General features: G+C 34.9%; 1 protein-coding gene across 5 annotated transcripts in view; it reads left to right on the top strand.

Moving 5' to 3' along the window:
* AGTPBP1 (ATP/GTP binding carboxypeptidase 1) overlaps nucleotides 1–18,021 on the top strand; it is a 153,034-nt gene that overhangs the window by 40,855 nt on the left and 94,158 nt on the right. For 4 of the 5 annotated variants that reach the window (XR_013967697.1, XM_080819315.1, XM_080819316.1 and 1 more), the window contains exons 4-9: nucleotides 3,267–3,334; nucleotides 6,705–6,768; nucleotides 7,197–7,343; nucleotides 8,154–8,285; nucleotides 10,564–10,657; nucleotides 17,414–17,451. Coding sequence is in view for 3 of the 5 variants with exons in the window: in XM_080819315.1 (XP_080675441.1) it covers nucleotides 3,267–3,334; nucleotides 6,705–6,768; nucleotides 7,197–7,343; nucleotides 8,154–8,285; nucleotides 10,564–10,657; nucleotides 17,414–17,451 (543 nt within the window). In the remaining 2 variants the exon portion in view is untranslated. The remainder of the gene's footprint in view (nucleotides 1–3,266; nucleotides 3,335–6,704; nucleotides 6,769–7,196; nucleotides 7,344–8,153; nucleotides 8,286–10,563; nucleotides 10,658–17,413; nucleotides 17,452–18,021) is intronic. The other variant, XM_080819318.1, reaches the window with a different exon arrangement.

The raw sequence follows: 18,021 nt of genomic DNA, 5'->3' as shown, positions 1-18,021 counted from the left end.
TAAGAATAGAAGTTTTGTGTTTCCAAGTGAGGATGGAAATGGTGAATTTTTTGGTACTAAGTATCTTAAACTTGGAGAAGAAATTCTTGTGGCCTTATTTTTACTGTGGTGTAGGAATAGAGAATGCACATTTTAGCGTTTACTTAATTACAAAGGTTCACACTGATAAGTTTAAGGGGTGAGCCTTGGTATCCAAGTGGGCATGTCTGGAACTGATTTTACAGGAGAACAGCACTACCACTGATGAGTTAGAAGTTTCAGTGAAAGTGACAGTGAGGCTTCCCTTATTTTCTGAAAGCAAAGAGAAATGGGAGCGTTAGGAGGCTGTGGTCTGTCAGTGGGAGATTGGAGGCTAAGATTTCAGAGGTAGGGCAATTTGAGATTTGAGAATTGAGAGAGTTGATGAATTGGAACAAAGTGGGAAGGGTTTTTTTTGTTACATGGTCAAAAAACTACGTAGCTAGGTGTTGAAGGAATCATCCATATAGACATTGAAGTCTCCTTAGATGATGACAGAGTCTAGAGTAGAGTAGAAAACTGTAGTACCTAGTTTTCGTTTAGTGTGGGGAGTAAACTCCATGATTGTGGATGTTACAGTACAGGGAGTTTTTGGTTTGTCCCATGAAGGTGAAAAAACAATGGTTTGTTAGTAGAGGAGATCTCAGTCTTCTGACTACCCTCTGTGATTAATATTGAAAAAATCATTTGGCTTTAACATTAAATCAGTTGTCTTATTTAAAATGTTAAATGAGGGGCGCCTGAGTGGCTCAGTGGGTTGGGCTTCTGCCTTTGGCTTGAGTGAGCTCTGCGTCGGGCTCTCTGCTTGGCCGGGAGCCTGCTTCCCCCCCTCTCTCTGGCTGCCACTCTGCTTGCTTGTGATTTCTCTCTGTCAGATTAAAAAAAAAAAAACAACTTTAAAATGTTAAGTCACGGGTGCATTGTAGATATTTAAACAGTATTTAGCAGTTGGCTCCATAGCTCAGGGGTTAGAGCACTGGTCTTGTAAACAGTATTTATTTTACAACTTAATATTTACTGATGGAGGCAGCTGGGCCAGGGAAATGATGAAGGGTCAGGTGAAGAATCACTTTTAAAAAAGGAATTGGGGGGGTGCCTGGGTGGCTCAGTGGGTTAAAGCCTCTGCCTTCGGCTCAGGTCATGATCCTGGGGTCCTGGGATCGAGCTCTGCATCGGGCTCTCTGCTCAGCAGGGAGCCTGCTCCCCCCACCCCCCTGCCTGCCTCTCTGCCTACTTGTAATCTCTGTCTGTCAAATAAATAAAATCTTTTAAAAAAATGAAAATAAAAAAGGAATTGGGTTTTACAAATATTAATGAGTTTTCCCTTTTTTTTTTAATGGTAAAGAAGTCTGTCATTCTTTTAAGCATTAGGAATTATGGCCACAGGGTGCAGAGATGAGTAGTGTTTTAGATCTTTAGATCACTTACGCAAGTTTATGTTTAGAAAGATAGTAAGGTGTTTCTCAGTTTTACAAAGTTCATTATCTGGATCCAAGATGATGCATGATAGCGTGAGATTGTCGTTTTAAAGAAAAATATTTCTTTGTTTGTTTGTTTGTTTTAAAGATTTAATTTATTTATTTGACAGACATCACAGGTAGGCAGAGAGGCAGGCAGAGAGAGGAAGGGAAGCAGGCTCCTTGCTGAGCAGAGAGCCCAATGCGGGGCTCAATCCCAGGACCCTGGGGTGATGACCCGAGCCAAAGGCAGAGGCTTTAACCCACTGAGCCACCCAGGTGCCCCTAAAGAAAAATATTTCTAATTCCTGTTTTTATTTTGTAGGTAGTTACTGATAGTTGTCATAAATAATATGATCCTGTTACTTCTCTGTAGCACATTTGTCCCTTTCTTTAATAACTTCTAATTTAGAATAACCTGATTTTCAGGTGGATATCAGACTAATGAGTTTTTTCCTGAGATTTTGTGACTACTTTTCTATATCTTATATACTTCATGTTCTTGTGAAATTTTAAATGTGTAATTTGTATGTGTCAAAACTATACCTGTATGGGTTTTTGTTCTTTGGTAATGGAAGTTGAACAGGATTTGCTCTGGGTGGGTGTGATGTTCTAAAGGCCTAGCCTGACTTTTCCCTCCCTCCCCTTATCAGGGCTTCAGGGCTCATTCTAATCTTAGACTACTTGGTTATCTCTATGTAAAACAGTTTTGGTACTGTCAACCTCTTGAACTTTACTGTGTAATATGTGCTGTATTGAGAATAGGTTATTTGTGTTCTGTTTTTAAAATCTCAAAATGTGAAAGGAATGGCATTGTCATCCTATTTCTGGCACTGATATCCAGGTGTGAAACAGTTGGAGAGGGTTAACAAGTCTCTTGTGCAACAGTCCTGCCTAAAAGAATGATTCCTGTGGGTCTTTTAGAAATACATGAAATCAATGAAGGACCGTAAGCTTTGGGTTCAGAAACACCTGGGTCACCTGGTTTCTTTCACTTACTTGCTCAGTGACTTTGTGCAGGTTTCTTCTCCTTTCTGAACTCAAACTCCTGGTCTATAAAAAGAGTGATTTTTCTCCTGAAGGGTTAAATAAAGTGAGTCATAAATGAGGTAATAAAGGTCAAGTACATGTAATTTGTATGTGATCTACCTAAATTTTGGCCTATGATCTACCTTTCTTATCTTGTTAATCGAAGGAAAAGAATAGTGGAGAAACTCTAGAAACCTTTAATACTATAAAAATTTATACTGGTCCCCCCCCAATCTCAGATTAAAGGGATTATTTGTATGATTTGGTCTCCACAAATTCTTGCAGAAGCAGCAAGTTTTGTTTATTCCTTAGTTTTGTTTATTTTTGTATAATTCAGAATTTTAAAATAGTATTAATTCAGTAAAAACATTTGAAAGCGGTACTAAATTTTTGTTTTTACCAATTTTGATGAAATGTTTTCTAGTTCTAGTTGTAAAGAAAGAGGCCTGCCATTATCACCTTCTACCTCACCTCCAGTTCTGGTACTCATACTCTGTTGTTGATTTTAAGATTGTAGATGGATTGACAGGGATTCATCTAATTCATGACAGGAGATGTTATTAAATGCAAGGAAGGGCTTATAAACTGAGAACTGGAAGTTCCCACCCGGTAGAATTAGCAGCATCAGAGGGAGAAACATCTAAGAACCAATTTAGAATGTTCACTAGACCAATTGAGTCATGTTGATTCTACATTAGCTGTAGAATAAAGGTATATATAATTTTTTCTTGTTTTAGAAGGAAACTTTTTTATACCTTTCAGAAAAGACAAGGAGAGAAATGACAGCCAAAGGTTCTACAGGAATGGAAGTTCTGCTGTCAACCCTAGAGGTAAATCATAGACAGGCTTTAATTATGTAACTATTAATACCAACAAGTAGAAGAAAAAAAATGTATATACAAAGTACAAAATTTTTAATCCTAGAGGTAATGAATGGAAATTTTATGTTTTAATTTATCACTTGAAACGGTGTCAGAAACATTCTAATATATATTAGGTAAACCCCTAAGTGTATTTCCCTATGATTATAATGTTAACCATATTTTTAATTTTAACATGCCACTTGGTAATAAAAAATAAAGCATTAGCTTGAAATAAATCTTTAGTCTAAAATAAATGATTGATACTGGAAATTCTCATTTATTGTATTATTTTAGGTGATATATATTAGTGATTTAGTTTACTACCTATATTGGTTGAGTAACTATATTATGTTGGTAACAATTAAATTTCTATCCCAGTGTGAAATTTTTGGGTGGATCAGAAGGATATATTTAGAATCAGAATTTTAAATTTTATTCAGTGCTATGTTAAAAACAGGGAGTATGTTGTATACCTTAAAAGTACATAGTATTATATATCAAATTATATCTCAGTAGAACTGGGAAAAAAAAAAGAACAGAGAGTTGAATTCATATTTTTTGATAGGAATTACTTCCTATTAAAAATGGTACAAGATGTCATTTTCCCCTAAATTGATCTGTCAGTTTAACATAATCTCAGTAAAAATACTGAAAATACTAAAATTCTAAAGTCCACTGGGAAAGTAATAAGCAAGAGTAGAAAGGACATTTCTGAAAAAGAAGAGAGAAAGGACTAGCTGCACCAAATATCAGAGAACATTGTAAAACTTTAGTAATTCAGTTGGGTTAGAAATTGTATGTGAGTAATAGACGTAAGTGTAGCAGAGTGGAAAGTCCAAAAATAAACTAAGATCACGGGGCTATTTATTTATTTATATTGTATTATGTTAGTCACTGTACAGTACATCATTATTTTTTGATGTAGTGTTCCAAGATTCATTGTTTACAAATAACACCCAGTGCTTCATGCAATACGTGCCCTCCTTAATACCCACCACCAGGCTCACCCATTCCCCTCCCACAACCTCCCCTCTAAAACCCTCAGTTTGTTTCTCAGAGTCCACAGTCTCTCATGGTTCGTCTTTCCCTTGGATTTCCCTCCCTTCACTTTTCCTTTTCTTCTCCTGATGTCCTCCATGTTATTCCTTATGCTCCACAAGTAAGTGAAACCATATGATAATTGACTTTCTCTGCTTGACTTACTTCACTCAGCATAATCTCCTCCACTCCCATCTATGTTGATGCAAGAGTTCAGTATTCATCCTTTCTAATGGCTGAATAATATTCCATTCTATACATGGACCACATATTCTTTATCCATTCGTCTATTGAAGGGCATCTCGGCATAGGGCGATTTAAAACCACTTAAGAAAGGTAGCATTTCAGATCAGTGAGGAGTAGAGGGATTATTTACTAGAGGGAGCTGGGACAGATGGTAGCCACTTAGAAAAGAATAATGGATCATTACTTCCTATACGAAAGTAAATTCCATATCAATAGCAAAGATTTAAGCATGGAAAAGAAAATCATAATACTAGAGGAAGTAATGGGAGAAATTTTTAAATGATCTTAAAACAGGGAAGGCTTTTCTAATACAAACGACCCAGGAGCTATAAAGGAAAAGATTGTTAAATTCAACTATATTAACAAAAGTACATGAGGAAAAAAACACCATAGACACTTGGCGAACTTTGGAAAAATGTTTCAAATTGTGTAATTTTTGACATATAAAGAACTTCTACAAATCAGTAAGGAAAAATTAAATCAATAGACTTTGATTTAAATGTGTAGACATTATGGACAGTTCTCAGGAAAAGAAATGCAAATCGCACTTGAGATTGAACACCATTCCTTTGTTTGTTTGCTCTATCACAATTTATTGAGGTCAGCAGGGGTGGGAGGCAGTGAATTATATATGGGAAACTTGTCTGGGTAAGGCCTAGAGATAACAATGCAACTTCCATTCAGGTTCCAATCTGAGCTCAGTCACATGGCCCAACTCTAATTACTGAAGGGCTAGAAAATGTTTGGCTGTGTACCCAGGAAGAAGATGAGATCTGTTTGCAAAACACAAGCAGTGTTTTGCCACAGTCCTCTCTTCTCTTTAACACATGTCTGTTCTTCTCATTCTTCCAAATTCCTCTCTAGTGAGTTGGTGGTCCATGTAATACCCCCAGTGCTGAGACAAGGGTTTCTGGTTAGTGCGTAATCCTCTAACTGGTCTGCATGTGGCTTTTTGGTTCCATTAGTCTATAGCGTCAAATGGTGAAGCAGAGACAACATTCACTCCCTTTTGGAAGGGCAGAGAATAAGGGTCCTATGCCAGTTTACCAATACACAGCACTTCTCAAATTCCTCTGTATAAACATTTAAAATTCCTTTACTTTGGAGGTGAAGCAGTTCCTTACATAGGCCATAATTCTGCTTTCTCTGGTTTTCTTATCCAGGCATCGCTTTTAATAAAAGAGATGTAACCGAAGTACAGTGTTTAAACATCTTCTCTTTTAGATTGGTTATCCAGACCTTGGGACATAGTTACTCTTCTGCGTTGTTGGTGGGAGTGTAAATTACTCCATGAAGAGCAATTTAGTAAATATTCATCGAAGTAAATGCCCATATTCTTTGACTCAGAAGTTCTAGGAATTTATCCCATATGGAGATGTACTTGAATCTGTATAAACATGTTAATTTCTTGTTGCAGTTTTTTAGTAGCAAATGATTAAAAAAATTAAATATTCTACTGGTAGGTAACTGGTTTCATAAACAGTGGCATAGCCATATGGTGGTCCTTTAAAAAGGGTGAAGAAATGGTATATTGATATATAAAAATGTCAATGTATTAAATAGTATCCATAGGGCAATACCATTTGGAGAAATGAATCTGTATATACACATATATTTACATGGATTTCTTTCCTGTGTGCACATTATCTTTGGCTGGATATGCAAGCAACTGATAATGCCATTGCCTTCTGAGAGGGGAGCTAGGTGACTGAGTAGTCACCATATATACATTGTTGTGCCTTTTACATTTTGATTAATTCATTTGGGTTATCTATTTGGTAGAAGATGGTGAATTCAAATGACAAATTAATTCCTCTTGTAATAATGTTGATACTAAGAAAACAATAGCTCAGATGACTTGTAGACATTCTCAGGGGCAAGAAGAAGCTACTGAAGTGTTAAGTGAGAATAGTGCCAGCCCAAATACCTTTGTGCTTAGGGAAGTTGGAAGGGTCATTTGTAAAAATATAGGTAGTTCACAACAGGATCAGAAAAGGTTTGGGAATCATAGATTTACAATGGTTTAATACAGCAAATAAACTATTTATTTCAGAACACGAAAGATCTTCAAACTACACTTAATATCTTAAGCATTCTTGTTGAGCTGGTGTCAGCTGGTAAGTTTTTGTTTCCTTTGGTCTAATTTCTGTTTGTAAACAGTGATCAACAATATATCATGTGTACTTTATTTGGAATTTTCTGATACTCCTATAGAGGCTATTTTGAGTATCAGAATTTGGAAACCGAAATCTCATACTCTTATTTTTGCTTTGTTTTTGATTTGAGGGGTCTTCCAGTATCCCTCAAACCACCCCAAAACCCATTTTCAGAGCCTTGAATGTAGAATTTTGGCATCACTTGTATTAACCCTCGTTGCTATGTTCTAACTGAAATACTAAATGAGATAAAAGAAAATTTGATTTTGAGGTGTTTGATTTCAGAAGTCATCATTTGAAATATTTCTTGAATGCTAAGAAGTTGTGATGTCTAGTATGCTATGGGAAGATTTGCTGTTTAAGCAATTAAAAACAATTTTTTTTTTTAGGTGGAGGCCGAAGAGCAAGTTTTTTGGTCACCAAAGGTGGTTCACAAATATTGTTGCAGTTACTCATGAATGCCAGCAAGGAATCTCCCCCGAATGAGGAGTTGATGGTGCAGATTCATTCTATTCTCGCAAAGATTGGACCTAAAGGTAAGGCTTCCACTTGTGGGTTTATCATAGAACCATTTGTGACATTGATTCTGTTTGCATTGAAACTTGGTAAATTTTGAAAATCTAAAATAGTACTGCTTTGTCTTGGTCTTAGTCATGGACTGCTTTTTACAGTCAACTGGTGACCTGAAAAATTGAGGATCCTAAATTCATGAGGAATTCTGTTGCATAGATTGGAAAAAGGGAGAAAAATATCAGAATCACAAGTGTGTCTCAGTGTGTGTGTGTGTTTGCATGTGTATGTGTGCAAACGATACATATTACATGGATATGGTTGAAGCTGGAAGGTGGAAGTATGGATGGGAATGCTTCGAGGAACATGTAGGTAAAATGTGTTTGCTTTTCATTAGTACTCATATTGGTGTTGCACACTCTCAGTGCTTAAAAAGCTTATGATCTAGTCAGATCAAAAGAGTTATAAAAAATTGTAAAACCGAGTATTATAATAGTAAGACATGCAAAATGTTAAAAAACAAATTGAGAAAACATGGGATTTGAAACAAGGAGAAAGCTGATTTAGGTTAGGTTAACAGAGAAAGGCATCCTTGGAATAGAACCCAAGTTTAGTTTATAGTTGTCTAGCTACACAGATTAAAATGATTCTCTAAGCTCTTAGAACAGTGATTATTTAGGAGTTCTCCCAGTGCTTTTGTGGCATACATATGAGATAAATTTTGAAGTGTTTGGTTAAAATGCTTATTCTAAAAAGTGTGTATACAGTTTATGACATTTCATTTCATTCAAAAGCTATACATGAATAAATTGTGTTTGTTCATTTTTTTTAAACAGACAAAAAATTTGGAGTGAAAGCTAGAATTAATGGAGCTCTTACTATAACCCTGAATTTGGTCAAACAGAATTTGCAGAATCATCGCTTGGTTTTGCCTTGTCTTCAGCTTTTACGAGTATATTCTGCCAACTGTAAGTATTTTAGAGCATCTTTCAGTTAACTCAGTGTTGTCAGCTTACACAAAATGAAAATGTAGAAGTACCTGAACTCCTTAAATCTCTAAAAATTGTAGACAAGAAAAGATAATAAGTAATATGACCCTTTGTAACTCCTAATCTCCCCACCACAAAAGTGATGTGGGGTAGGAAGGTGAGTTGACAAAGTCTTGAGAATTCTCATTTCCTGCAGTTTGTAAAAGCTTGTAGTGAAGGGAATGAGTAGACAGTCCGTGGAAAGATGTGGAAGAATTGGAGGGTATTGGCAGCTGGAAAAACTGCTGAGCCTGTTTGGATTTTCACAGATGAGAGGAAAGCTGGGAAGGAAGGCATATGGAAAATTAGTCACCTGGAGCTAATTATTTTCAGCCATCAATAGGGAAGTAGCAGAACAGAAAAATGAATAGTATAGCATCTTCCGAGGAAGCTGGAGAGAAGAGAGATCACAGAAAGTTTCCCAGCGCAGATATACACTGTCTCTAATATTAGGTCCCAAACCTAGGAAGTATGGATTTTCTTTCTATTCCTTGACTATAGGATTAGGGTGGTTAACAAAACACCTGAAATTGAAATTGTGGGGAGTACATGATATTGCAGAATAATGGTATTCAAAGCAGTAGAGATGGGGGTGTATACATACGTGTGTGTGTGTGTGTGTATAAAATTTTATGTATGTCTGATTATTTATCTATATTTATACTTTGACAGTATGGCTAAAGGTGAGCTCATAGGAAAATAGCTTTGACCACTTAAATAATTAACACGTAATTAAAAAGAAAGAAGGAAGTGAATGAATTGGATATCTAACCAAAGAAGTTAGGAAGAGAGCAATAAACACAAGGAAAACAGAGGAATGTAGAGGAAAAAAGAATACATTAGGGGAAAAACCCCAGTTGATTTAAGAAGTGAAATGATTGGATTAAAAGTAAAATAGCAATATAGCAATTGTAATAGCAATATAATGGGACAGATGATAACTATGTTTGTGGTGAATATGGCGTAATGTATAAACTTGTCAAATCACTAAGTTGCACACCTGAAACTAATGTAACATTTGTGTGTCAACTATACTTTGATAAAATTAAAAACTAAAACAGATAAACCATTGAATACCCCAATTAAAGAAAAAGGAAGACCGCAGAGAGATAAAATTAGAAAAGATAATGTAAAAAAAAGATACTGAGGAAATTAAAATCATACAAGACTTTAGCTGACATATTTGGCAGCATCTTACTGAATTTACCATTAGAAGGCTAGTAAATGTTTTACCTATGACTTTTAAAATATATTTGTTCAGAGTTAAAAATGTTAGGCACATTTTTCTGGTTAGGTAATTATTTGCATATTCTGTGTGAAACTCTACAGTTGTTAGTTTTCTTTTTACCTATTACAGCTGCTTTAGCCAGGGTCCTCGTCACCCTTCAGCTGGACCACAGCCTGCGACCGTGTCTCTCAAATCTGTCGTCCCCACAGTGCTGTGACATCTGACCTGTGTATTAAAATGCATGTCTGATTGGTCGGGTCCTTTTGGGCAATTCCATGTAGTTGAAAGAATGAACAACTTCTAGGGCTCTGTAATTTGTTTACCTTCTTTTCCCACCTCATCTTCTTGTTGATAAGCTTTTATCTGGTACTGTATGTTTTAATGTGTAACTTTATACCCATGGTGTTCACTGACTCTGTTCTGTTTGCTGTGTTATCCCTGTCTCCAGAGACATTTCCTTACAACAACCCCTGTCCTAGCTAGCTCCTCTTCATTGGTACAGAGTGAGCCCAGGCATCGGTTTCTCCAGAGATACCTTCAGTTTCATTATGGACTTGGGGCTCCATACTGGTGTAACTAAATAGCCTGCAGCTCTTAATCTGTTTCGAAAGTAACTTAGTAATTATTTGTTTATTTTTATCACTCTCCTCTAGACTGTGTTCTCTGAGGGCCCACACTGTTAGTTTTTGTCTTTGAATCTCCACGACCTGCTATTTAAATTACTGAAGAAATAAATAGAGCATCTTAAAACTCTTACTTTAAAATAGTAACATTTTGTTGTTTTATATAACTGCAAGGTAGTAAATAAAGCCAAAACAAAAACCAAAAAACAATAGTCTTCCCTTCAAGTGATTGGCTAAGGTAGTCTTTATGAGTGACTTGGGTTTGCTAAAGAATTTGTGTATGTTTTCAGCTCTATAGCACCAAGAATACACATTTCTACTTGTTGAGGTTTTAAAATCATTTTGCATCCTTTCCTCTGCCTCCTAGCTGTGAATTCAGTATCCTTAGGGAAAAATGGAGTTGTGGAGCTGCTGTTTAAAATCATTGGACCATTTAGTAAGAAGAATTCGGGTCTCATGAAGTGAGTAAATACTTTGGGTATAAATAGAGGTGTATTTTTTCTGGGCCTCATCATCTTATCTGTGCAACCAACAGGTTGAATTGTATTATATCTAGGGGTCCTTTCTTAGTTCTTAAATACTGATTTTTGTTATGGTAAAGATTTTCTTCAATAGAAAGTTTAATCTTCAGAGGTGTATCAAAATTAGAAACCTTTAAATTCGTTGACTATAGTGTTTTGGAAATTTAGATGTCAACATTCCTAGATAATATAAGAGGAAAATGATCACTGACAGAGTAGCATTCATTCAGAAACATTTATTGAATGCCTACTATATTCCCTACCGAGGGTTGCAATCTTTTAATGACGACATCCTTCATTCTCACAATTATCTGAATGTATTTTAAATTTATACATTTCTTTTTTGTCAAAATAATGTCATTCTTTTTCTTTTTTCTTACTTTAAATTATGTATATATATTACAAGGTATACATATTTATTTCTTGGTAGATCTTTCAGCCTCAGAAAATATAGCAATTTCTAGTTATTTGGTTATATTTAGTATTTTTATTAAAACCATATTAGAAGTCATTTTTTAAGAAAATATTTTATTGTGGAATTATTCAGAGATACCTAGAGTTTATATTATATTAGGCTGAAATTATTTTGAATTAGGTTTATTAATCACTTACTTGAAATTAGTAGTTATTAACATTCTGCCACTTTTGTTTCATTTATTTCCCCTTTATGCTTTTACTTTTGCTGAGGTATTTTAAAGCAAATCCCAGATGTCATTCTCATATATGAATTTCTGTAAAAAAAAAAAAATCCAAGATATTTTATCATTTTTTTCCCTGAATACTTTAATATATCACTCTGTTAAATAGCAACTTAAAAAATAACCATAATACTAAAATCATACTCAACCAAATTATTAATTTTTTCCCATTGTCTCAAAGTGCCTTTTTATAATGAGTTTGTTTGAATCAGAATCCAAGCAAGGTGCACACATTATTCCTCATCACATTTAGGAAATTTCCAAACCTACACAAAAATAGACTAGAATAATTACAGACCTACGCAAAACTAGAAGAGAACTGATGTACCCACCACCCAGTTTCAGCAGTAACCAATCTTGTGCCATTTTGATCTCCATTTTCCCTTCCCTGTCCTTCCTTTTTTTTTTTTTTTTGGTAGGGTATTTCGAAGCAAATATTAGCCATTACATTTGTTCTGTGAATTCTTTAGTATGGTCACTATCAGACACAACTTTTTTCTTTTACTGTTTCTGGACTATTGTTTCTTTGTCCAGCAATATTAATAATCCCTTAATATCATCCCTTAATATTTTCTGGCTGTCTGAGAAATGTTTTCTTTACAGTTGGCTTGTTCCAATCAGGATCCAAATAAGATCTGTACATTTTATTTGATTGCTATATATTGAAACCTTAAAAAATCTTTAAAAATCAATAACAGTTCCTCTATTTTTGGATTCTGTTTTATTTATTTGTTGAAGGACTTGGGTGATGTCTTGTAGATTGTCCCAGCATTTTTGATTAAGATGACTGTATCCTGGACTCCTTTAACATGTAGGTGTGTCCCTCCAATTTCCTGTAGGCCGATAGATCTAGAGACTGATTAGATTTGGGTTCCTTTTTTTTCTGGTCAAAAATATTTCATACGTGGTGCTCATACTCTGTTTTGCACCACTTAAGATCCTTGAGGTGATCCCTCCACTTCTCAACTAGTAAGTTAGCAGTATTTCATGACATTGTCTAGATCCATATTTCTTTAGGGGTTGCAAAATAGTGACTTTTCTAATTTTCTCATTCTCTCTACTTCTTTTAGTTGTGACTCTTGTGTGGAAGAACTCACATCAACTCTTTGGTTAAATTTTACAAATAAGTTCAGAACATTTCCGGTCTTTTCACTCTTTTTGAAATAAAGATCAGGGTGAAGAAAAAAAGTCAAATATTTTAGCTTATATCCTTCTTGAAAATGGGAGCTTATTTGCAATATACATTTATTCATGAAATATTACTTGGTGGGATGTCTTAACTTTTTACTTATGTAAAGATCATACATAATTCTGGAACATCTGATGAAATGTAATGAAACAAAAAGTGATTATATCACAATTAAGTAAAACCAACTTACAGAATTGGTGTAGTGTAGTGAGTGGGCTCTGGAGGTAGGGAGACCTGGATTTGCATGTTAGCTCTGCCGTTTACTGGCTCCAGGATTCCTGGTACAATACCTAACTTATGCCCTGGTTTCATGTCTATAAATAATAGTATTAGCCCCTACAGCAGAAGGTTTATGTTAGGTTTTAATGAGATGATTCTTCTAATTAACACAATGCCTATGAATGCAATGTAATCAGTTTAAGTAAGTAATCTAGTAATGTGGATGTGAATTAATTCTAGTTAGGACTAAATGTATAGTCAGTATTTTAAAATTTATATACAATTTCTCCCCTTGACCTGTAAAGTACTTCTTAATTTGTTTATCTAGTGGTTATGATCTCATTCTTAAGGTCTATATTAGCCTATTCTAACCAGTTACCAAATCTAGTATGATGTTCCTGGGAGAAACAAAACATTTCACAAGTGTCATTATAATATACAGTATGGGGATACATCCAAAATTAGGCAGAAATCAATGAGTCTAAACTCCTGAGAAAAGAATAGAGCTATCTAAATTATCCCTTCATTCCTTCCTGTATTTACATTTAAAAAAGAAAATTTTTTTCTTTGTTTTTACTTAAAAAGAATAAAAGATTCATTGATCAAACATCTGTATCTTGCTCTCTGTCATTTTTAATAATCTTAGGGTCTCTCCCTTAATTAAAAAATCTTGACATCTGGAACACTCTTTTTTTGTTTTTCCTCCCCTAAAACAATGCCCTGTGCTTAGTGGAATAAGATTAGGGTTATTATTTATTATACATATTATGTATGTTTGAAGGGTGATGCTGCCCTTGAAGATGTTCTTTCCTTTCCAATTTAGGTTTTGGATTTAAACACTGTTAATCCAGATGGAGGAAACCCAGGAAGTAAAGGGTTCTTCTTGAATGTCCCCATAAGGATTGACCCCCCCCCTCCAATTTAAAGGAGATACAGCTTTCATGAGTACCTGGAGCTGAATCTCTTCTTCCTTCTCTGCTCCTAAGTGAATAAGCCACAGGGTGCTTTTTAAGCAGTTGTTGGTTGTATTATTCTGTGTGGGACATAGGAAGATTGGAAAAATATATGAAAAATATATGAGGAAGTGTAAAATAGTATTATGTATTAACATAATACAGACTGTGCATTTTGATAAATTTGTTATTCTAAAATTCTTCAGTACCTTTTATAAATTTGTCCTGGCTTATAAGTGTCAGAGAATTTCAGAAATTTTTTGGTACTGAAGTTTTAAAAATATATATTTTATTTTATTATTTTTTAAAAAGATTTTATTTATTTGTCAGAGGGAGAGAGAGCGTGCACAAGCAGGCAGAGTGGCAGAGGCGGAGAGAGAAGCAGGCTCCCTGCCAAGCAAGGAGCCTGATGCGGAACTTGATCCTAAGACCCTGGGATCATGACCTGAGCCGAAGGCAGTGTCTTAACCGACTGAGCCACTCAGGTGTCCCTAAAAATATATTTTAAATAACATTTTGGTAAAAATATCAAGTGACTTTGCACCAAACTTCATAATTTCTTTTTTTTTTTTTTTTTAAGATTTTATTTATTCATTTGACAGAGAGAGTGCACTAGCAGGGGGAGCTGAGTCCTAGGCACACTAGGCAGAGGGAGAGGGAGAAATAGGCTCCTTGCCAAGCAGGGAGCCCGGGCTGGGGCTTGATCCCAGGAACCTGGGATCACAACCTGAGCCAAGGCAGACACCCAACCGACTGAGCCACCCAGGTGCCCCTTCATAATTTCTTTTAATCTAGTGCAGCTGTGAAACAAGCATGATGAGCTTTGGAGTCAGAAAGAACTGGGTTCACATCCTAGTTTTGCCAGTGTTAAAGAATAACCATCAACCCCAAAACATGTAGTTTAAGGATTAGAAGCTGTCAGAAGCACTTTTATTTGGTTCAAATATATTTTAAACTACTATCAACCAGGGAGAAAGACTATTTCTAAAAGTAAGATACTTAAAATTTTGAATACAGTTTTAACTGTAGGTGGGAAAATCCTGTAAATTCATTGCAATTGATTGCATCCAAGTGATTGTATTTGTTTCCTAGAGCTATCATAACAAAGTACCTAGTACAAATTCGGTGGCTTAAAATTATAGAAATGTATTGTCTTGCCGTTCTGGAGGCTAGAGATCCAAAGTTAACCTGTCAGCAGAGCCAGTGCTCCCTCTGGAACATTTATGGAGAATCCTTCCTTGCTTCTTTCTGGCTGGTGGTTTGCTGGCAATCTCTGGTGTTTGTTGGCTTGGAGCTGCAGCATTTCAACCTCCGCCTCTATGCTCACATGAGAGTCTCTCCTTGTGTGTCTGTCTTCAGATAGTCTCCTCTTCTTATAAGGGCACCACCAGTCCTAATGGATTAATGACCATCTATTCCAGTATGACCTCATTTTAACTAATTATATCTGCAGTGACCCTCTTTCCAAATAAGGTCACGTTCTGGGGGTTAGGACTTCAACCTCTCTTTGGCAGAGACTGATATTTCTGATTTTGAAAGTTTCCTTCACAACAGGAGACTTTTATTATTCTTTTTCCATAGCATCTCATTTTTATGGGACCCTAGGCATATTGTATTCTGAAATCTTTGGTTTCTTTATCCATAAAATGTACCCGTTCTATGGACCTGGATTGTTTTAAGAATTAAACTAGGGGAAAAAAAAGAATTAAAGTAGAAATTTCACTCAGGGATACCTGGGTGGCTCAGTCGGTTAAGCGTCTGCCTTCGGCTTAGGTCATGGTCCCGGGATCCTGGAATCAAGTCCTGCATTGAGCTCCCTGCTCAGCAGGGAACCTGCTTCTCCCTCTGCCTGCCACCCCCCTGCTTGTGTTCTCTCCTCTTTCTCTGACTAATAAATAAAAATCTTTATAAAAAAATAAACTAGAAAACCCATATGTAAGGTATCTGTAACAATTTCTGGCATTTATCAGATCTTGCTTCTTTTCTATTTCTTATTTTGTATTGCTGTTTCATTTGGAAGATCCCTTTAGTTCTGTGTTTAATTTTGACCAATTTCAAAGCCATCCTTATGCTCGTAGTTGTATAATCTTAGGTACATTTTAGTGCATAGGTTATGGAAACTTTCTTACTGATAATTTAGTGCCATGAAAAGTCAGTATGTAATTTCATAGTTTTCATTTACTTTTAACTCACCATTACAAGAACTTCGCATTGTTTTGAGAAAGTTCCAGGTTTGAATTTGTAATGTTTCTTTAAAGCATGTACTTTTGTTTTTCTTTTTATGAATGTTATCTTAAATAAATGTTTGTATAATTGCTTTATTTGTGTCAGTAAACCAAAGCATAGCTGTTAATGACTTGCTCTAGAGGGTAGCATTAATGAGCATTTATATAAATGAGCACTTACTCTGTGCCTAATTCTAGAGAGTCGTTGCAGGTTTTACTGTGAACCAGCATCCATCTTCAGTCTTCTAGTCAACTGTGCTCTTTGCCGTTAAACACTCTGTCATGCTGTGTGTGCAGCTTTTACTTCATTGTTTTGTTTTTGTTTTAGTTTCTTGAGCTGTTTTTTCATAGGTGTGTGTATTTTATCACATTATCTAGTTTGTAAAATTGTTTGTGGAAGAGATAAGTTTTTAAATTTTATACCAACAAAGAACCTGCTGCTGTTAGTGTCTAGTAGGCATTCAACAAATGCTTAATGATGAGTGACATGCTTACATTTGACAAAGTGTGTATTTTTATGCAAATTGTAGTTGTTGAAATCTCGGTAACAGGTACTGTAGTCTGTAGCCTTAGATTTTTAGATTTTTAAGTCACTGAAATTAAGATTTTTAAAGTTACTGAAATTAAGTGCCATTTCCTCAGTAACTTACTTTTTTTTAATGTTTGAATTATAGATTTTCCACAGTGATGTTTTGCACATTTTTAAAGCTAAATAATGGCAGTTGATGTCACTATGCATATTGTGTATTTATGTTCAAAGAAAGTATAAGTACTTTTAAGTTTTTGGACGATTCCTTGTCCTCTAATGGGCAGTAAGAGTTTTTGAGATATTAATTGGGTTCATTATTCTCTTTGGTGCCTTATGGTTGAAGAATGTTAAGGACTCCTACTTCTCCCCAAACCTCCTAGTTCCAAAATATTTTACATTTGTTATCACCTTGAATATTGGGATTATTGCTTGATAGAGCTAAAATTCTTTAAAGTTAGATAGCTTTGAGTGTCTGTAGAATTTTGTAGTTATGAATTTTGTGTTAAAACTTGTTTTTGTTTTAATATTTTGTGAATCAGGGCCTCTGATTCTTAATACTGTTATTTTGTGAATTCTGTCAGGGTCAGATACAAGTATAAATAATTGATTCTATGTATCTAATCTCCTATATAAAGACTTAAACAGTGTTTTTTATTTTTCCTTAAAAATTTTTTTTTGATACTTGCCTGTTAAAATTTCAATCTTCCTCATACCCAATTTTAACCTGAAGGGAGAGATGCATCAGAGAAACACCATATGTAATTGACTATAACAGGAATGACTTTTGGAATAGATAATAATTATCTGAAAAGACTGTATGAATTTACTATTGTAGATTAATTTTACTAGTTTTGTTGTTGTTTGTGTTTTCTCATGTTGACAGGGTTGCTTTAGACACTCTTGCTGCATTGCTAAAATCAAGTAAGTTTTTAAATACTAGAAATACTAGATACTATTTTTCCGAGTATTGTCTACTATGTTAAAGAAACTGGAAATGTAGATTTAGTCTGTAGTTACAAAGCTAGCTTGTTATAATTAATGTCAAAGTTGATTCTGTCTTTTCATATGGTTGATTGATATACATCATAGCTAATGTCCTTTACGTTTATTGAGCTATAATATAGTACATTTATATAATTTGTTCTACTACATTGACTTCCTTTTTATAAGTTCAATATATAAGTATAAAGTCCTGTTAATAGAGACAAGTAACATGTAAATATTATGTAAGTATCATCTTTTTAAAAATGAAGCTAACATGATATTGGGGATATTTACTATGAAGAATATTGTGAACAACTACTGTATATTGAACACACATGATTTTTATTTAGAAACCTCTTATTAGAAGTTTTATTTCTATCAAGTTCAAGTTTCAAGCATTAAAAAATGACTATTAATGTAAATTTATAATTTACTAAGTTCATTTAAAAACTAAAGGAACTGTTTTCTTTGTCTTCAGAATTGAAGCATTGGAGTAAATGTGTCTTG

The sequence above is a fragment of the Martes martes genome (genome assembly GCF_963455335.1).
Source record: "Martes martes genome assembly, chromosome: 12".
In the NCBI taxonomy this organism is placed as follows: Eukaryota; Metazoa; Chordata; class Mammalia; order Carnivora; family Mustelidae; genus Martes; species Martes martes.
This window is presented reverse-complemented; position numbering and strand designations above follow the sequence as displayed.